The 21,280-nt window shown below is 40.4% G+C and overlaps 1 protein-coding gene across 5 annotated transcripts; it reads right to left on the minus strand.

Moving 5' to 3' along the window:
• Positions 1-1,885: 1,885 nt before the first annotated feature.
• On the minus strand, positions 1,886-21,266 carry RMND1 (required for meiotic nuclear division 1 homolog). Of its 5 annotated transcripts, none has more exons than XM_065732199.1 (12): positions 21,186-21,266; positions 18,771-19,291; positions 14,052-14,160; positions 11,521-11,596; positions 11,123-11,162; positions 7,736-7,836; positions 6,708-6,814; positions 4,718-4,782; positions 3,810-3,886; positions 3,117-3,237; positions 2,218-2,334; positions 1,886-1,962 (listed from the first exon to the last, which is right to left on the minus strand). In XM_065732199.1, exons 2-12 carry the CDS (start codon positions 19,275-19,277, stop codon positions 1,930-1,932), a joined length of 1,353 nt encoding a protein of 450 aa, XP_065588271.1. In that variant the 5' UTR covers positions 19,278-19,291; positions 21,186-21,266; the 3' UTR covers positions 1,886-1,929. The 5 variants fall into 5 exon arrangements, 3 of the variants coding, with proteins under 3 accessions (XP_065588271.1, XP_065588293.1, XP_065588282.1); XR_010621941.1 differs by lacking the exon at positions 1,886-1,962 and adding an exon at positions 2,753-2,939 and having other exon boundaries at positions 2,248-2,334; XM_065732221.1 differs by lacking the exons at positions 18,771-19,291; positions 21,186-21,266 and adding an exon at positions 14,729-14,879.
• Positions 21,267-21,280: the final 14 nt, after the last annotated feature.

A 21,280-nucleotide genomic window follows, 5' to 3' on the forward strand; every position in this document is an offset into this window, starting at 1 on the left:
GTGACAGGAACTGCCCCGTTGGGGGTGCAGCACTCTCTATAAAGGGCAGTATAATTTGAATTACATTTATTTCATTAAGTGATGCAATTCTAAGAGTTATAGATATACTAGACTTGCTATTTTTCTCAGATATTCCTTATTTCTGCTGTTGCACTCTTCCTTTAGTTGACCCTCGTGGATTAGAACAGACTCATTTTGGAGTTTAAATGAACTGAGCAAATTGTAGTGAAGAGGGCTCTCTGCAGTTGAACTATGAAGGTGTGTAGGGGATGAGACGAATAAGGTGGACATGTTTTCAGAGTCAAGGCAATTTTTATTTTTATGTATTTATTTTTTTTGCTTCTAGATCTGGATTCTAGTCTTGTCCCTGCCATAGAACTCTCTTCTAATCAGGTCATGCAGTAAACTTGCACAGGACCCCTATCAGCTGCCCACCTTGAAGCAGGACTGAAGATTCTGGCCCATGCAGGGGTTGCTGTGCTACTGTATTTTGCTGCAAAGGCTCAAGTTGGCGCACCTGAATTCCTGGCTTGGTCTGGGGGGCCTCTTTGTTTAGCATACTGAGATGCAGCTGCCATTGGATACACAGTTGAAACAGACTGATACCAAATTTTAATATGTAGTTTCAGCTTAACTGCAGAAGTAACACTGAATAGTCACTCAACTCAGCAAAGCGAGTTGGAATTATGGAGAAGACTGTGTGATTTCACAGCTTTCATCATTAGTGCAGACAGAAAAGTTGCAAAACTTACCATGCTTCTGTTCGGTGTGTTCAACTTCCTAAGTGCCATCTTAAGACAGAACACCTGAGATAAATGCATCAAGCATCTGGGTTTGATTAAAGAGCATCTTGGGAGTCCTCAAACGACTTTAAAATCACTTTTGTAGATAGATGCATTTTGGCCTGCAGTTACATTTTGGGAACTAAAGTTAAAACTATTCAGAGTGTGAGATGAATGGGAACACAGTGCCTCAGGTGTTACACTTGGAGGAGGGGAAAGCCTATTTTGTGTATTATAAAAAGTTAAAAATGTTTGCTAGAATAATGGCAATTAAAATGTAACTTAATTCTTTTACAGTAGTTATGCTGGAAAAAACGAGCACTACTTAATGGATCTAATGTACTACTTCTCTAAACACACACAGTCAGTGCTGTTTTGCAGTTAATAGTAAGCTTGTCACCAAACTGTTCTGCTGGCTGAATCACTGCTGTGAATGGGGCTGACAGCTCAGGCCTTCCCAGCAGCTCACAGAACTGGTAGTTGAGCTATTTCCAGGACCAAGATCTCCAGGTATTACCTGTTTGGATTCTCTGAGGAGAAAAGCCTACTGTTAAAAGAGGAGTTAGTGCTTCCTACAATGGACAGATTTGTAGTCAGATGTTTTTCCTAGCTCTGCCCAATTCTGTTCTCATTAGAACCAATAGTGGTGTTGTAAGAAGCTTACTTCCTGGAAATTAGTCGTGTTCAGGACAGTATCACTTCTATCCAAGAAGGAGCTGGGGAAGACTAGGGAATCACCAGAATTAGCTAAATAATCAGCATCTTTTTAACTGTCAAGGGACAAGGCACAAGAGTCTGTCAGCAAATTAATGAGGTCAGCCCAGAAGGGATCCATCCTTCTGTCTCTGTTCAGTAAGAAGGAAAATGTTAGCTCTCTGCATCCAGCCTAATGACTAGTAGAATTCCCATATGACCACACTGTTTGTTCCTCAGTGTTATACTAGCACATCCATAGTTAAGACTTCTTCAATATGACTGTTAGAGCAGCTGGTATAATGTTCATAATTACTTTATTTAAAGTAGAATATGTACATATTTATCGAGAGGGACAATTCCACTGTTTTCCAGAAGCATGAAAAAGCAGGAATTCTCTTGGTCGTATGGTCATTATGGTTTCTCAGCTTTTCTTCCAGAGTTTATTCTGATGTCAGAACACTACCCTTGCAAGTTCAAACATAACCTGTGAAACAGCAAACACATCGTTAAATCAAATAGCAATTCATATCAATCTTTAAAACAGACTGTAAGCCAGAAAATAACTGTATCTGCAACTCAAAGTTTAATTGCAAAGAACTGAAGACTAATCCCCTTGTATGTTACATGAATAAGCTAATCTTGATTCTCAAATTGAGGATAAATTGAAAATTGCAATTGATAAATTGCACTTATTACATTATTCAGTGTGATAGTGGGGGAAAAGCCCACCACAACCAACCTCTATTGTGATGAGTATTACTATCATCCACTCGAGGCGCAGGGTGTGCTTTTCATTCAGGTGGTTTCGCATTAGGTCTGTCAGCTCCATGCAGTGCTGAAGCTTTTCATTCATTACCTGGAACAGATTTCAAACACAGCGCCAAGTTGGATTCTACACATTGTGTGAGATGGCTAAAGAAACACAGTGCATAAAGGGGCTCACTGCAGAAAGCTGTTAGCATTTCTGTGTAAGTGCAGAGTAGAAAGGTCCTGTAAGGTAGCATGCACGAGCAATGGGAGTTCTGATACAGCTAACTCTTATTTCAACAGGGTCACAGAAAAATTGATAAAGATTTAGATATGCATCTCCAGGTATTAAATAGCTACTGGGTGACAGCTAGTTGCAAAACAATGCAAGCAAATAAGATGCAGCTTAAAGGAATGCCTCAAAACTAAATAAGTATGTAAGGTTGCTGTACCACTGGAAGAGGTATGTCTCATGCTGCTTATTCTGATAAAGCAGTAAGCATTAAGTTGCCCTACAATGAACTGACCTGGATGATCATGTCATCAGTAAGAAGACTGCTTCACATCTCATTTTTTTTAAACTTGTTTTCTTGCACACATTTCAGAAAAAGTTAAAGCTCCTCTTCTTACAACTATTTAAAGCCTAAGTTAGTGGCTCAGGAAGTACACAATCCATTTAAGTCTAGATGGTTGAGGCAGACTTGTTAACCTAAACTGGTAAAAGACGTGAGTGGGTTATGAACACAGAAAGGGGGATGGTGTATAGGACCCAAGTGGTCTTTATTCGACTTTTATAAAATAAAAACAGACATTTGTGAGCAGTCTGTAGCCTGGCTGAGCCAATGACAGCTGATTGCAATATGGAAAACTGTACAGCAGTAAGACACCTACCTTAACTCTGCGATTAATATTGAGGAACTGGCATGTTTTGTCATAAAGCTCTTCCAGTTTTTCTCTGTCCCAGTAGAAGTCGGGTGTTATTAGCAGGTCTGAACTCAGATTTATGCGGTGTCTAAAAAGAATGGTTACTGCACTAGTTCAGTTCCTTTTGGTGCACGCTGGAGCAAATATTTACATGGTAATTAACAAGAGAAACTTGGGAAAAAAATATGAGGAATCTCATTCATAATAAAAGTACACATGTAGTCACTGTATAAAGTGGTAACATCTGAAACTTTTCCAAGAATACTGTACTATGCACACCTTACGCTTTAACTGCTTTTGCCTTATGGCAACGTAACCTCCTTAACTTGTCACCTTCCTTAACTTCTCCAATCTGTACAGAAGTCCTTTGTTATACTAGTAGCTCACTGAAGCAGATCAAGTATATATGAACTAAAGTTACAGGGGAGGTCCTTAAACGGTTGTTTCTATTTGAGATCTCTTAAGTGTAACTGACAGTGCATGCTGGGGATGGGAGCTCAGCTCAGAACCAGGCTACTGTCTCAATGTTATAATGGCTAGGAGCTGGAGTCCCTCAGACTACTGCTCAGGTAAATCTTTGAACTGCTGATCACTGAAAGGTCCTCCATGTATGGGTATAAAGCTTTCTTTGTATGCTATTATTGTAACAAGAAATGTTACCTTAACGCAAAGAGTTCTCCGATTTTCTGCATGACATCTGCATGAGACAGTTTTACCTTCCTTCTTGATTTTAGTATCTGCAAAGTAACAAGAGTTACCTGCCTGTTCAAACAGCATATACTAGTGGTTAAGTAGTCTGAAGTTGTACATGAGTATATGTGAAGTATATACAAGTTAAAATCTAAGCACGTTATCAGACTTATTAACACTTAAGTTTTGCTTCCATTGTGCCTTGCTTATCTAGTTTGATAAGAGAATCATTGTTCAACTACTCTTCCAGGTCAGAATTCTGAAATGCCTTCTGTGCGTCGTTTGTTCTCTCTCGATACTTCTGCTATTTTTACAGTCTGGCAATGTTCTTTTTACCTTGCTGCTGTTCAGCTTTTCTACAAATTTCTTCCTTACTTACAAAAATGTATTACTATTTATTCACTTCATGAAAAATAAATATTTCCTTTAAACCCCATGAATCTTGTTTTTGATGTGACATGAACAGACTTCCTATTTTAATTAAGCCCCATGAGAAAGTGTAGTTTAAGTAACACTCATGAACTCTTAAATTATATTGAGGTTACAGCACACTGAGGCCAAGCTGCCACACTATGCTGTTTGGTCAGGCTTTCAAATGCTGCTTGTCAACATCTATCAGTGGCAGGTGACACTGGCACAAAATGGGAAACATTATTCCAATGTGGATTTCCCCATACTGTTTCCCAACCCTTTACAGACTCCTGGTTTCTGGTCCCAGCCCTCTGCACGTATTCTGCTTTTTATCTTGATGGATTTACAATAAAATGCATTAAATATCCAGTTGCTTTTTTCTATCTCTTCAGCTGTACCTATCTAGACTGATCCAGATTTTACATAGCACGGGGAAAATGAGGGGAAAGGTACAAACAAGATCTCACCTCAGGAATTGATTGGATAGATTCCACAAAGTTATCCAATAATGATTCCCAAATAGCCAGTTTTACTGCAACACAGAGGTGACAAAGCAGAATGCTGTGAGAGGCAGGTATGTGTGCTTTCAAGTAATCATTTACATCTGCCAAAATGCCACGCTGTTTCATGACACACTGATGCAAACGTATCTGTAGTGAGTTACCAATTACACTGTACAGTCAATGTATCCATACATCTACAGACAAATTTGGATTGAGTGATGACACACATCTGCCTGCAGAACCACCGTGAGCTCAGCTCCCATTGCCAGCAGGTTGGTTCAGACCCTGGAGAGGCTTTGCTTCAGCTCAGGAAGGTGAGTTTGAGCACTATACTGTGCGTACGAAGTATTTGCAAGCTCCATTCCAAGGAGGCATTGCAGAAGCTAGAAGTACAGCCTTGCTGGAGTCAAGCTGACTTCATGTGGTACCAGTCATGTTTCCACTGCATTTCTAGTGTACTTGGCTCTATCTGTGCAGCATTTGATGAAGTGTGCTCAAGCTGGTGAGAAGTAGCTTGTATAAGGACACCACCACCTATTTGTTTAGAAGCTGTTAATCCCAGGTAGTATCAACACAAGTTCTACTGTGTCTCAGTTTGAGTCTTAAAATCAGGCTGTTCTTTAATCCTCAGATTCCCAAGCAAGAATGAAATAATAACAACAGACCATTTCCAAAAATGAACTTCATCGACTCAGAGAAATTAAATGGAAAAGATTTAATTCTCAAACTCTTCTGTGGTCATAATTGTACTTGTCAAGAAGCACAAGAAACCCAGTGCTAAGCATTCTTTACGTTTATCTTATGAGTGCAGAGCTCTAATCCAAGTCAGTGACTTAAACAGCATATAATTTAGCCTCTGAAAATAGACATTTCAGCTAGCAATGATTATTTGACAGAGGGTTGGCTTCTGTTGTATCACAAATTTGACTCTGACTATACATGGATCCCTTAATAACATTGAACATTGCACTGTCCTCCTTAATGTTGTACATGTTTCATAGTAGCGTAACTTGGCACCAATCATCATCTGGGAATAAATCCCTTGCTGTTATATGTGGCAGCAGTCTTTCATGTTGTAGCTTAAAAACAGCAAAGCTAAAGGCTTTTTTCCTCAACAGCTCTTTTCTTCAGTGGTCGAGAACCATTTAGTTATTCTGCTGTATGTCAAGATCACTTCCAAAACATGCACTCGGTTTCCTGATATCTTCTGTTTAAAGTTATGTTCCCTCACACAGTATATGAATCTTGTAAGTTACTCTAAAAGCAGTAGAGGTTTTCCTTTAAAGTCTTGAGGACAGCCTTATTACTGCTTCTTTCTATTCCCTCTTACTAACTCATTCTAGGTCTGAAGAAGCAGACAATGTTACCTTGGGCAGCAGCATCACTGCTGAGCCTGACTTATGCCTCCTGACATAAGTACCACCATGAAACACAGCCATTGTTAACAAGCCTGGAAAACATGGTCTGAGACTCCAGTCCACACACTTGATGCTGCTAGACTTCCCAAGCTGGAAATATCTGTTTTACAGCTCTATCTGGATTAGCTGGTTTCAAGTTTTTTTTTTGTTTTGTTTTTGTTTTGTTCTTTTTCTGTAAATGAAATCATGATCAATTATCTAAGATTACTGACAGCTTTTCAATACTGGACTACATTCTGTACTATCCTAGATTAATCTCAAATGTGGGCAATGGGATGCTTGGTACGATGTCTGTCTTTAGCAAAGGGTTCTCCTAGTGAGTTTTGTTCTAAGATTTACATTGAAAAGAGTAATTCCAATTTAAGGAATACAAAGTAAAAATGAATGCTCCCACTGATGCACGATCAATCTTTATACAGTTTACCAAAACCAGACACTTAAGTCTTCTCCAGCCTTTCAGTATATGAGTCCCACTCACAATGATACTTCCCTCAGTCTGTAGAATGGGCTGATAGTACACAACAGTATTAACTTACCAGAAAGACAAAGGGCATTTGAGAAGGCAAACTTCTGCAAAACAACTTCATCGCTATCCAGCTCAGAATTTAACAAGATTTCTCCCTTATGAAGCTTTGATTGCCCTCTGTAAGAACAGGATTGAGGCATCTTCATTGACTAAGCCAACAGCAAAGGAACATTTGAAGAACAATCAATACAAGAAAGATTGGTTGCTTTATATAAAGCATGATCCATCTGTATGGCTGTCACCCTCATCCTTGCATTTTACTCATGTTCAGGATAAAAATAACCAAAACAGATTCCTGAAAATAAGTTCCTTAGTCTAAGACTACATCAAGAACCACAAATGCCACAACTGGATGGTCCACAGAGTTTTCAAATAGCTAGAACACAACCAAACCACCAAACAAAAAACCCCACAGTTGTCCTCTTAACAAGTTACCTTAAATAAACTCATTATCTCAGCTTATGGTGTTACTGTCTCCTGAGTACAGTTTTTTGGTGCTGTTGGGAAATTACAGACAAATGACATCACCAGTGGCATTGATAAATATCTCCGCAGAGATCATTTGCTCCCCATGATGAAAAAAGTAGTTAAAAAGACAAGATGGATGCCAGATTTCTGTCCGTATCTCTCAAGCTTTATCTTTCCTAGGAAGTGAAGTACATGCAGAACATAACTTTGTGTATGAACCTAGAGTTTATCCAGAGAAATTCTGTACCTCCTTTAAAATCCAAGTTGTCTCAGTAATGGATATTTATTTTCCCTGTGAGATATGTATGTTCTCTTTGGGACACTTGAAGAACGTGTTTGGTTGCGTGGACACGGAGCTTGATAATTTATAAAAACAAATGTTAAAGTCACAAAGATGTTACATGAAAGGTTAGCACTTCAGCAAAATTTGAGGATTTAGGTTTACTGTTCTCTCTCCTGATTTTACTCATTTGAAAAAAAAAAAGTATATTTTTACTAGCTGCTTTCACCTGAATTTGTTTTAGAAATCTGTAAGTTATTAAATAAACACAAGTGCTTGAAAATACTTACTCCCCTATTCTATAGTTTATCTCTTCATTTTCCCAGTGGACTAGTGCAACTTCATATGGCTGAATTTCATGCTGTTCCAGCACTTGCATTATAGTCTTCATCTAAGAAAAAGACAATGCACATAGCAGCAGTTACTACTGTGATATATCATCACTCTATGAAAAGCTAGCACGTAATATGTTGATGAAGGCAACTTTTCTGCTTATTAATGTCATTCAAATAAAAAGAAGTAAGTGTGCTAGTAATTGTTTTGTATTCAAAGGAAGCAGTTATTACCACAGTTTATTTAGGAAGCTAAGCGGAAGAATTTAGTGTCTGTGAACAACTGCAAAGTATCTGTGAAAATATCATTCAATGCCTGTGTTTATAAAACAAGGTAAGGATTAACCACAGCAGCAGTATAGACTTCAATTGAGAAGTAGTATAACAACGAGCTGCACACGACTTCGGCAGATGTTTGAGTGTGGGAATGAATTTTCAGGAGAAACACATCAGGTGGCCATTTCTTCCAAAATTACTAGTTTGCTAAATCAACAGTTATGTTTCAGTGACCTATTATACATTCCAATTATTGTACATAAAAAAAGGAGTACAAAAAAATATTTTAATTTTTTTTAGTAAGGAAGTGCATGTTGTTTAGGCCAACCAGTTAGTCATGCTGCTTCCAGGGACAGATGAGCAATGCAAGTTCTGCTAAAACAATGCCAGAATTAACTGCTGATCCATAACGCAGCATGCCAGATTTCAAGGGTATGTTTACTTAGATCCAGGTAGCCTTGCTAGCATTGTGGAGTCATGATCCACATAGTAATAGTTACACTATTAGTCTATTCCAAAACTACTTCCAGCTCAGAGTATGATGTAACAAAAGTTTACAGACCATAACCAACTCTGTGAAATTCACGTCTTGTAATATAGGTATGTATGGAGACTGCTGAGTCAAGGCCTGAACCACTGATTGAGCACGTGAAGGAAAGAGCGGGTCAGCCTTGGGAGCACAGGTGAAGGCAATTCACCTGTGTGATCAGAAGGGGTGGAGCCAGGCTCAACCCCTCTCAGACCTCATTTAAGGGCTGACTGCCACTAAGGAAGGATCTCTTGTTGGAGATCTCTCCTTTGGAGTTCTTTCCATGTGAGCCTAGATCCTTGGAGATGAGTGAGCGTTTATTTTTCCTTCCTTTTGTAACATCTGCTTGTTTGCACTGGTCCCTTTGCCTTTACAGCATACTTCTGACGTTCTGCCATTCATCTGGGTAACAGGAAATGATGCTTCAGTGGAAACTTCCTTTTGAAGTGATACAAAAGCTTCCATTAATCAATAGTTTATTCCTGCCCCAGCCTAATTTTATGGAAGGAAACACCTGTCAGACAGTACACTTAACAAGAAGAGATTGCTTGGTTTCATTAAATGCAGACTCTCGCTTTCAGAGGCAATTGCATCACAGAATCTCCTTCTAACAGAAGTGCTGTGCTTCACCTCAAAGTTAGCTTTTTTTTTTTTTTTTGCCCTTGCTGTTTCTGGTGGGTGTATGGGAATTGCTAAGTTGTGGCCTGAACCAATGACAAAGCACCTGGTGAAGGGATACTGCCAGCCCTGGGAGCACAGGTGAACCTAGGTGGAAGCAGGGTCCACCCTTTCCTAAGCCTCATTTAAGGACTAGCTGCTACAAGAGAAGGATTTCTACCTGGAGCTTCCTCATTTTTGGAGTACTTGGTGAGCTCTGATGCTTGGCACAGGTAAGCAAATCTTTCTTTCTGGACTGTGACCATTCCTCCTTTTTTGGGGTTATTTAGAACTGGTTACCTGCTATTGCCTTTCCCTATACTGGGTAAGATATCACACAACCTTGCTGCTGAGATATTTGGAAAGAGTATTTTTACAATTTCAAGTTCCACTTACGATCAGCCTGTAGTTATTACTACTTCTGTTAAGTGTCAGTTAGTTTAGAATAGTTTCTCCTCCTCTAGTATTCATCCTGGGGTACGTTTTAAAAGCAGTTTTGTCCATTCAGAGTGAGTCCCAAGGTACTGTTTTACTCACTCTCAGTTTCTGTTCAGTGGGCCCTTCTCCCCCTTGTTTCAGTTCATTAAAATTTAGGCATAAAAACTCATGAGCAGGTTTTTTGAAGACTAAAACTTTGACTATAATTTCATGAAACAGAAAAAGCCAGTTTTCCTCTATTGTAAGTAAAACTAACAAAAACACCAACTACAGTAACTTCTGATGGAATTTATCAAGTTTTCAGTGGTACTTAAGCATGTAAAAACATGATTTTTTTTTCAGAGGGCAGAGGTGCCCAATTCATAAAAATCAACAAGGGTTAGTTGTCCAGTCTTCAGCAACACCTGTGAATCAGAAGCACAGTTAAAGCCATAGCACCCTGCAAGGTTTGAAGACAGAGCTACTGTTTTTGTAGGCTGGCTGAGGAAACCCTCCAAAACAGACAAAAAGTCAGGAGCGTTTCAGGTCTAAAACAGAAAAGGAAGCTTGAATGCAGGAGCAGTCCACAGCTGGAAGCAACTGCTCTGTTTTCATTCACATTAGTGAAAATCTGTCTACGAACTGCCGGTCTCAGTATCATCTGCTTAACTCACCAATTAGTTTTGTGTAATCTACCTACAGAGAAGATCGATGACTTTATCTATCTAGAGCTCACTTTTATTTAACCACAGTAAAAAAAAAAAAAATTAACTACAGTTCTATTCATAAAAATAACTATGCCTGTAGCATACCCCTCTTGGTGAGCAAGTAATATGAAATTATCATAAGGCATACATTATTTCAGTGTTGCTATTTTTTTAACAATTATACCAACCAATAAAAACTTTCCTTTAGGGAAAACTGCTCACTGGTGAAAACATAACACAATGTAAAAAAAAAAAACCCAACTGTTTCCAATTTTTCCCCTTGCATGTCATTCAAATGTGAGTTTTGACTTAAATGGCTCTAGAATGATCTTTTATTGCTCATTTTTTTTCCGTTGCATTCATTCCTTTTAACCAATCATCCATGTATTGATTTCTATCATTCTTTTTTTTTTTTTTTTTTTTAGAGCAACATGTACGGAATAACTTATTTCCCTCATTCTCATGAGATTAAGGTTTCAGATTCTTGGAGACATCTCACCTCCTTTGTATGTTACACATCTATTTGCTTATTTTGTGAAGAAAGACAGGCTTAAAAGGTCATGTATAGGTGATGTGTCAGCAACCCACACACTTGAGGGCAGCAGTAGGACAGTAGCCATGGTCCTTAGAGAAGAATCAGTCCTTCTCCTTCCTGGAGAGATCCAAGTTCTCAGGAAAAAAAACAAAACGTGATGGGCTTTGTGGGACTAACAAGACATCTACTGATCAAGCTTTAACAAACTGTTTTAATTTACTTACACTTTTCTCATCCACATTCCAAAACACAACAGCCCCTTCCCTGTGAATTCAAGGAAAAACTGAGGTGTAATTACACTATTTTAAATGTACTTTAATGCAATACTCAAATTGTATGGTGGCAGTTTTTGATACTGTGGATCAGGGTTCTTAACACTAATACACAGACTACATAATACATAACAGAATACATAACAGTTGGTTTTTTTTAACTGTACTTTAGTATAAAACATTAATTTCTTTCCCCTGTGTAAATCTAATGATTTTCTCATTCTGAATCATTCTGATTAGACAGTTATTCCTTGAGCTTCATGAGGTGATGTGATGCAGTGATTTAGTAAGCTGCAGTATTTTGCAGATCTACTATTGGTAAAATAGTATTTCAGGCATAATTAATTTACCTGAAGAAAAAAATCATGCCAGGATCGTCTTCTTTTGCAGATTTCTCAGTCCCCATCACCAAAACGTTAGCAGCATCTAGTTTGAAGTAAATGAACAAATGAAGGTTCAAATGCAGAATTATTTGAACTTCTAAATGCAATAGCTACAAGCACAATTCCAGTTCAAAGTCAGTCCTGTATCTTATTTTTCTGATTAAAAAGCTACAATGTAAAGCTACACAGTTTCTCTGAAGTGTCACATTCGAGACATATTTAGCTGTGATGCTGAACTTCACTGGAAGCTTTAGTTAATGAAATACAGTTGTTTTAAGGGACAAAAGACTCAAGGGAAAACTGACACAGGGCATATAGTAAGTAACCAGGAGCAGAATACAGAAGGCAGAAGTGGGCGTGTAGCATGAAATGATGGCACACAGTTGCAGAGTAATTATCAACATCTTTCTCTTTCCTATGTAGCAATGGACTAATGTGCACTCAAATTTTGCTGACTGTGCTTTGATAGAAACATGAAAAATCATACCCCCAAGACAGCAGAAGTTACATCTGTGCTTATTCCTTGGATCAAAGCATGCTTTTGAAACAAATCTCCTAGTCTCTCTCATTTACCACAATTTTGATTTGCATTGCAGAAGTGTCAGAATGCACAATCTATCTATTTTGCATGAAATTAAACTAAAAAATGAGTTCCAGCCGCTAATGGGGGTTCATTACAGAATACCCAAAGTAGTGTATGCAGAATACCTCCAGTGTGGATCCTGAGTTCTCTAACCAGTATTTTCTCATGTCCCCTAAGTATCTGCTTTGCTGTACTGCTTTGCTAATGCAGGTGTTGCTGTGCTGGGGCCAGGCAGACTAAGGTGACAGGAAGAGGTGACTAAAGCATGTGATGCACTTTTGCTAATAAATGAACTGAGACCACACAGGTGATCTGTATGAACTCTTTAGAGATTTCTCTTTCACTTGTTATTCCAGTTCAGGAAGAACTGATTTGATGAATCACTAGAGCAGCTTCTGGGTGTGAAGCTGGAGTTTACCACAGGAGAAGTGTTTGTCTGCACTTTCTCATTTGCCTTTGCAAGTATTGCCCTTAGTTAATCTTTCTTAATTGTCTCCAGATAAAATATATGCTGTGAAATGTCCATTTGGTCCCTTATATGGAGTACTACAGTATCAAGCTCTGAAATATTTTTGTGGTCAATCAAAAAAGGATGCTGCAAAGCAACAAATTCACACTAATTGCTAATTTAGATTTCTATGGTCTAGTATTTTTTAAATGTATACAGAACAACTTTTGACTAGGTAAACTTAGCCTTGCTATGCTATGTACCAACTAGCACAAAGTTTGCTGTTACAATCAAACTTCCATCACTACCAGAAAACTTCTAACAGTGTATCTATTGTAAAGAGTCAAAAACACCCTAAAGAAAAGAAAGGCTCAGCAAAATGCATGCTGGTAAAATACCAGCAACAGTAACGTAGGCATCACAGCAATTCAGGATAACTCTACCCTAAAGCACAGAAAACAGTGTTACTTTTGATACAGAGGAATACAAAGAGACATGAAGTCTATGCTATGCAACACCTTTCTGAGAAAGCTGAACCTTACTCAAGCAATTTGCATAAAGATCCACTGGAGTATTGTCACAATTGGACATTTGGTAACCTCATAAACTGTCCATAAACAATATCTTCTGCTTCACAAAATCTGTTCATTCACAAAAATAATAAATCTACTGCCAACTCATGAAAATCACAGCTGTTCTTGGGCTCGAGGGTCTTTAAGCTATAAAAAGCTCCATTTGTTTTTCTCTCACAGTGAGCTTCAGCTATTTCCAAGCCATACCTTCCCAAGTCTTCAGAGATGCTTTGTATAGATTCAGAACCAATTATTTGGCTGCAGCCTAGCTGAAAGGAACCATTCAACAATTACCAGGATATATTTGGCCCACTATAAAGTATCAACTACATTCTCTTTACCAGAACTAAATATTTATACATGTGTCTTGTACATTTCATGTAGTCAGCAAGATTCTCTCTTGCATGCCTCCAATCCTCAGCAACTTACATTAATAGAAATGTTGGGTATGGAAAGAAGGTGTGACACTTCAAATTACAAAATTGTTGACAGCTGAACCATGGTGGTATCACATTACTGAGACACATTAAAATACACTGTCAGAAAGTTTTCAGTTAGTGAATTTCTATGAAAGAAGGGTTTCTTTCTTTCAGAAAATGTCATTTATGTTTTCTTGAATGTGTTCCCAAGACTATCTGATTTTCTGATTCTTTTAGAGGAATAATTCTGGAGAAAATTATTATACGGTAACAGCAAACAGTGGTTATTTTGTTATATGGGAAGGTTCATTTTATTTTTATTGGAATAAAAAAAATACAGAAATGTTAAATAGAGCTATATTTATACATTCCAAGGTATTAGCAAAATTAAAACATATGTTATAAAAATTGTATATCTCACCCATATTTCATTTCCCAAGATGTAATACCGCTTTTAAGATGTTTTAAAAATCTACCTCTAGGCAAACTTGTTATTTCAACATATCCATGGGAGGTCAGGTCATGACACAGATTACCAAGATGATATTCATCTGCTGTTGCAAAGGCTGTGCACTGCATCAGATTCTGTGCCAAAGGAATAAAGACTTGAGTTAGGGAAAGGCTGAAGCACGATGTACGTAAGACACGCTCATGTTTGCCTCAAAGCAATCCCAAGAGTGATGTTTTTCATTTATTCACTCTCTTGTACTCTATACCTGCTACACTGTCCACTTGGTGTGCAAATACTAATGAGATTAGTTACTCCCTGCTAAGTGGGGAAGAAAACATATCCCACATTCATAGACTGAGATCCAACTACACGCCATGAATAAGATGCATCAACAAACTTTGTGACAAGGCTACAAACGGAGTCATTGTTCCCCGAAAGGCAGTGAAATGCTTTAGCATTGCACCCATGCTTGCTCACCCCTCCTACAGCTTATGACATACCTGACTCGCCAGCAAAATCAAAAGGAAGACACCCCAAATACCAGCCCGTAGGTCTCTGAAGGTGCATGGAGTTAATCTATCCCAGCCTGCTTAGCAAGCATAAGCTACAGCTGCAAATACTGTGTTCTGAGCGCTGACTGAGCATTTGCTGCCCAGGTTAACTCCTGGAACATGAAGCACTGCAGCACAGTGAGTCACAGACCTTCAGGGCCAGCCCACGTGCTGCACATCACCAGTGTCCCCCTGTGAGTGAAATCTTGCACTAACAATGCAGTCCCAACTGAAACCACAGTTGAACAGCACATAACAGCCAGAGTTTGTCTCTACGTTCCACAATCGTATATAAATAAAATGCTACAAATAACAGCCACAGTACAAGAAGATGAGGAAAAGTGATACTGACTTGCAATAAGATCGACCCATGCATGACAGAAAAATCAGACATCTGTGTAAAAGCTTTCTTAATGAATTCAACTAGGCATAATAAAATGCTCTACAAAATCGACTCCCCATTTTAAGTGCATTTCTTTGTTCTGCTACCTTGTGTCTCCCATGATAACATTTTTCAGCACAGTGTAAAGCAGATATGCAGAAAGCAACGCTTCTTATTGCAGATCAGTCGCTTTCCAGCTTTTTGTAACTAATACAAGGGGGGATACGACTAACAACGAATGTACAAGAAAGCTGTAGTCACCTGCAAGTGCTTAAACACACAACATGCTTCAACTTGAAATCCAGATGATATTGTCACGGCACTCATACGCTGTCAAAATGCAATACCTAAAAGGGTGTTCTGCTCCTTAAAGAGCCCCAGAACCAGTAAGCAGGGTCAAGGCCCACATTTAAACTTGGTTCTCTTTTCCTAACACTCTGTTGTCATTCCCAAAGTTTTGTTTACATCCTCTTACTTCAGTGACTACTAACAGAGAGCAATTACAATATTCAGAGAGCAATTTTGCAGACATATTCCCATGCTGGTGCTGTTAACACAGTTAAGTGCTGGTAACAGCGGAACTGAACCGTATTTTTAGATCCCTTGCTGCAGTACCTTTAAAAGTTGCATATTACAGTATCATCTATACAGATCCATTCCCAGCATCTAAACTGACAATATAAATTATACATATTAGATTATTCTGGAAAACTCTGGCTAATAGAAGCACAGACACGCTGCCATGAAATCCTTCAGGGAGCATACTGTTATCTTCTAGCTAGTATATCACCTGAAAATCCTTCCCCCGCTCTATACTTCCCGTAGTTAAAATTGTTATTGTTCACTTCAAGGTAGATGCATTACAGGACAGACTGTGATTTTAGTTTCCACACGAGGACTTTAATTAGCACCGGTAGCTGGCTGCCAAGAATATGCACCTGAAATAGCAGTGTGGATAAGTAGCAGGTTCTTTTTTCTTTTTTTTTAAACAATGCACGGTTTCACCTTTACTAAAATACTGTTCAGTCAGAGACATTTAGCATGGGTGTAGAGTTTAAGACACCTATAATTTAAGTGTCCACAGGCATTCTAGATGGCCAGGCTCTCATGGTAGTTGATGCAGATGTAACACAGAAGTACCCAGTCAGCTCATAATAAGATACCTGTGTTAACTGGCTGGTAAACCTTCATCCCACGCTGTTATGTCACCTTCACCTGCAAACTTGCCTAAAACAAAAGCAGCTCTACTGCTGACAGCAACTCCAGCCACTTGCCACCTCTCCTTTCTGGCTGCACCAGTGTTCATTAAGATTCAATTCAGAGCTCCTAAGCAACCATCAGATCAGCCATTCTACATACTCATTTTCTGTATCATCATCCCCGCAGCAACTGCACAGGAACTATAATTCTGATTAGCGCATCCCTAGCACTTTGAGAAGACAAGCATTTTTAAGTAAGAAAATCTGTAAAATGAACATAAACTTCACATCACTGCAGGCATCCATCTTTATCTCGAGGATACCTGCTACTCCAACCTCAGTTGATTTTCAAGCTTTGTCTGCCAACAGCATTAAAGATCAGCTTAAAGGCTCCTCGTGTCTTGTGAAACCTTGTGAGATGAGTAACTAATCTGAGCAGTAGTGACAGTATGCACCGAATGACAAAGCAAACCAGTTATCACATTAGAGTAACCCCTCTATCTATCCTGAAAAACAGGTGAAATGATCATTTATCACTGCTGGTGCTCAGCATTCTATCTGCAGACGGCACCTGAACATGAGTGCTGAGTAGGAGCTTATCTCTGGAGCATTCTGCGAAAGGAAGTTGTTAGTGAACCCAACAAACAGAAAACATCAGACATTTGGGTTCATCTAACTGAAAACCTAAGGAGTGGGTCTACTGCAGGGTTCTTGGTTACTTCAAAACAGACAAGATCAGCTTTTTTGGAAATGTCATCAGGATTTAGAGAAAAATGACAGTGTGGTGAAAAAAATAAAATAAAATCAAGAATTCTCCATTTGCTGTACTTCTATCAGTCATCTTACAGAAAACAGTCTCATCTTTCAGTGAGCTCTTTATATTACATATCTGCAAGGGAGTATACTAACAGGTTAAAAAAACAAAAACAAAAAGCAGCTTATTCCAAAATACTGTCAGCTTGCACATGGTCAGCGTGACAGCCTGGTAGGACCCCTGTAGATGGAGCTGTATGTTTGACAAAACCACACGGTGTTTACTTAAAAACTGAAAATGGTTTGTTAGGCCCTAGTTTACACCATTTCTGGCACACCATTTTGCAGTGTGGGATCTTTGCCAGAAATTATACTATTTCAGTCTATCAGGCAGAATTGTTTCAATTTCTTCAAAATGGAAGGAAGTAAAAATAGTGCATATTACTTGCAAGCACATACATGGAAAATACAAAACAAAGAAAACGTTAGCATTTCATACTGCCATTCAAAACCTTCAGGAATCTAAAAAAAGTCACTTAAATCCACCCAACAACAACCTCTGAATACGTCACGGTATGAGCAGAAAGCTTGGAACAGTACATGGTACGTTAGGATAAAATTCTGGATTTTCTTTTTTCAAAGCAACAGGAAAATTCAAGTGGGAAATGAATTTTCTACAATGGAGCCTTGACAGTACATTATCTCATACTCCTCTTAGTCATACAAGATATTAAACAGGAGCATATATGTCTGGAAGGCAATCATTAAGACCTCACTTTCTGTGCTCACATTCAGCAGACCATGTAATAGGCAAATTTTGCAATGTGCAAGCTATTTTTGGAAGCACAATATTTGTCTCAGCCTCATCTATAGTACTAATTTGTTAACAATACTCTGGAATTCAGTTGTTGTTGTAGCTTGAGGAGAACAATTAACATTTCTGATCCAATGCTTTTCCTTGGAGATCTTATATTCAAGTACGCCTACAGTCTCTTTGGCTAGAATTAGTGGGGTTTGCAATGACCTATCTCAGGGAGTTAACAGTTACAATGCACTGCTCCAGTTACTCATCCTGTATACCTGATTTTACCCAGAAGAGTTTGTTGTGGCAGTTAATCTGTAGACCCAGGAGTCTGGTGATCCAGGTGCTATTTCTACACATGGAACAACCTTGCTCAAGTTACACAGTCTACATCTGCAGCTCACTTCTTCCACTGATTGAACAGAAATAACTTTCTATTTTTCTGAAATACTGTGAGGCTTCAGATGTAAACAACAGTAATTCTCATCCACATACTGCTACAAAAATATATTTTATCACTAAGAACAGACTTGCTGTAGTGTTAAAGCTATTTCACTACGGTTTGAAATGTTATAAAAAATAGAAAAACACAGTTATACTTGAGAACACAGTCTATACTGAAAGTTTCTGAAACCTAATTCAAATATTTGTAAATTCAGTACTATTTATTCTCATCTTGATTGCAAACTGGATAGAATCAGACAAGCAAGGATAGCCATGGAAAGTTAGTTTCTGAAAGATAGATCGTGCTCCTCAATTTGAGAACATCGCCTTGAATAATTTTTAAAGGATTTCATGGCTTTCTGGTTTAAGAAACCAATTCTCTTCCCTCCCTTTTGTTACACATTGCTGGTAAATCTTCATCTCCAAACTACCAGACACACATTTCTATCAAGTTTGCCTCTGCACAGTTCCAAACCCTCTGAGGTCACAGTCAGGTAAGTAATAAAATCCTCTTCATCAAATAACTATGTTAATTTCATTAAAATTTTAATCTAAATCTAAATTAAATGGATAAAGTTTCCTTAGTATTATACAGAAAGCAAATTCTGCTTACCTCCATGTCAGACAGCAGCGGCTGGTTAGCTCTGGAGGGCTGCTTGGTCCTTGGTGCCTTTGGTGGCCTCTTAACTGGCGGGATACTTGGTTTGGGAATAATTTTACTAGTTGATACAATGGAGTAAAATCTTGATGATATGTTCCCAAGCTTTTTAATATACTCCACATTGAGGTTGTAGTTTTCCACTGCTGCCAAATCAAAACGTTTCCAGGGTGGGAAAAACATCTCTCCGCCCTGATAATAAACACTTCTTCCCAAAGCCGATACATTTCCTTGGATCAACTGCCAATTCTTGACTTGCACGCAGGGACTTGTCAAACAAGGGGAAGCAGTTTTTGAAGCATACAAGTTCCCAATCTTCTTAGCTGTTCTGTGAGCCGTTCTGTCAACATCATTATCCAGCTTTAGAAGACTATGTCCAGTTTTATTAAGTCTTTGGCATTGGCGTATTGTAGTTAAGGAGTGGAGAGATGTAGTCCGAAGGTGCAGGAGTTTCAATCTCATTGCTGCCCTCTGAACTGTATTTAAAACAAACAAATAAAATCCTCTCTATCAACCCTTTGAAAAGAAACAGTACTTTTCCCTTAGAATATGGATCACCTTTTTAACTTATTTTGCATGTGTTAGTACTCCCAAACACATAGTGATGGGCCTGAACAGCTTTTTCCCAATGCTATGGTGGATAAGGATCAAAGCACATTATTGAACTGTGTGCTTGCAATACATGGTGGGAGAAGCAGAACAATCTGCTGTATCAAGAGGTAAGCAGGTGTCTTTTCCATTTGCTGCTCACTCTGCACAGCAGTCAGTGCACTCTGTAACCCCAGTGACATAAATACTCATGAGCAAGCACTCACCTTAAGGAGGGTTTTAACTGTTGTGTTAGTTTCTCACACAGTACAGAAGCAACCACCGGATTACTGCGTGCTGTACTGAAATACCACCTACAAAACACCCATAATGACTGACATCAGCTGAAGGTGCTGCATGGCTAACAGCCAAGAGCAGATTCAGCTCTGCTTAGCTGTCATGAACGAAGGGAAAGCCAAATAAAACAGGTTGTGGTGCTGACCCTACAGTTAGGTAATGGTGCAGTATGGACTGCAAAGCCTGCTGGCAGGTCTACCTGTGCTGACAGGAATGTACACTATTATTCCAATAGTGTGGAACAAAAGCAGGTTCCTGGATATATTTGTGCTTCACCATACGTGGTAATCAAATCAGAAAGCAGGCTTAGTACCTCAGTGGGTGTGCTGCACTTACTGCAGTGCCAAGTCCCTGCCCCTGTGTGCTGTCATTAACCAGGAACACTTCCCCAGTGATACAGAATTGATGTTCAGTAACTTATAAACTAAAAGAGAAGTCAGTGAATTGTATAGTTTGAAGAAAAGCCAGGGCAGGTCTGTTTTTCAAAAGACACATAAGGGATCTTCATCATCAGCCATGCATGTCATGCAGCACCCGAGATCACCATTTTCAGGTTGAAGCCCAACACTGTGCAGAGGGGCTCACTCTGATGTAACTCAATGGAGTAGAGCTACACTGATACCGATGGGAGCTGCGCGTAGTTCTGCAAACAGGCACAGAACAAATGTAGGCTGCGACAGAATAAGCTCCTCGCGTCGGGTACAGCTGCACATGCTTTCCACTTGTAACGTTATTCCAGCCTGCAAGCGGCAGACGTATTGGAATAAGAGTATAATTTCCATTCCAAGCTTCATCCAGCGCTAAGAAGCGGGCGCCGCGCAGGCCGCGCACAACCCGCGGCCCACAGAGGGAGACCGCCTCCGCCACCACCCCTCCCCCGCTCCCCGGGGAACACCGCATGCGCGCGGGGGAAGGGCTGCGCACCTCCCATTGGCTGCGCGCCGGGGCGGGCGGGAAGCTGGCCGCCAAACAGCCAATGAGGATGGCCGCCAAACAGCCAATGGGGAGAGGCGGTGTTCCGCATGCGGAGGAAGAAAGAGGCGGCGGTGTCGCCCCCTCCCGTCCAGCATTACGCGGCCCAGGCGCCGCCCCGCGGCGGAGGGGCCCCTCGCCCCGCCGCTCGGCTTTAGCTGCCGCGGTACCCGGACGCGAAAGTGAAGCGGGCGAGAAGGGCCGGCGACATTCCGGCTGCGGCTCTGACAGCCGGCAAGGACAAGGGCAAGCGCTGCCCCGCTGTACGCCAACCTCGGGGCCCTTCCCTCGCCCCACGGCCGTCCGCCCTCCCACTCGCGGCGCGCTCCGTGCTCCCCGTGGCTCCGATCAGTGCCGCTCGGCTCCCCGCCTCCACACGGCCACCCGTCGCGGCTCGCCTGAGGCAGCGGCGAGCGCTCGGCGCCGCCCGCCCTTCCCCTCCCCCACCCGTCCGCCCTTCCCCTCCCCCACTCGCTCCCCGCCCGCCGCGCCGCGCCGCGCGCCAGGACAGACCTGGGGGAGGGGGCGCGCCTCTCTCCGCCGCGCGAGCCGCGGCCCCGCCCACCGCCCGCCGAGCTCCGCCAGGGCGCGCGCGGCCCGCCAGGCCC

Source organism: Cyrtonyx montezumae, unplaced genomic scaffold (assembly GCF_038088225.1).
Source record: "Cyrtonyx montezumae isolate F1298 unplaced genomic scaffold, pur_monq_1.0 scaffold_0, whole genome shotgun sequence".
NCBI classification, from domain to species: domain Eukaryota; kingdom Metazoa; phylum Chordata; class Aves; order Galliformes; family Odontophoridae; genus Cyrtonyx; species Cyrtonyx montezumae.

What these genes read in the sequence shown, in the direction of transcription:
- RMND1 (XM_065732199.1), bottom strand. Translation starts at nt 19,277, where the DNA reads ATGAGATTGAAACTCCTGCACCTTCGGACTACATCTCTCCACTCCTTA. An exon ending in CTATCCAATCAATTCCTGAG is followed by an intron (nt 3,887 to 4,717) that starts GTGAGATCTTGT and finishes GTTACTTTGCAG; the next exon opens with ATACTAAAATCAAGAAGGAA. An exon ending in ATATTAATCGCAGAGTTAAG is followed by an intron (nt 2,335 to 3,116) that starts GTAGGTGTCTTA and finishes AATCTGTTCCAG; the next exon opens with GTAATGAATGAAAAGCTTCA.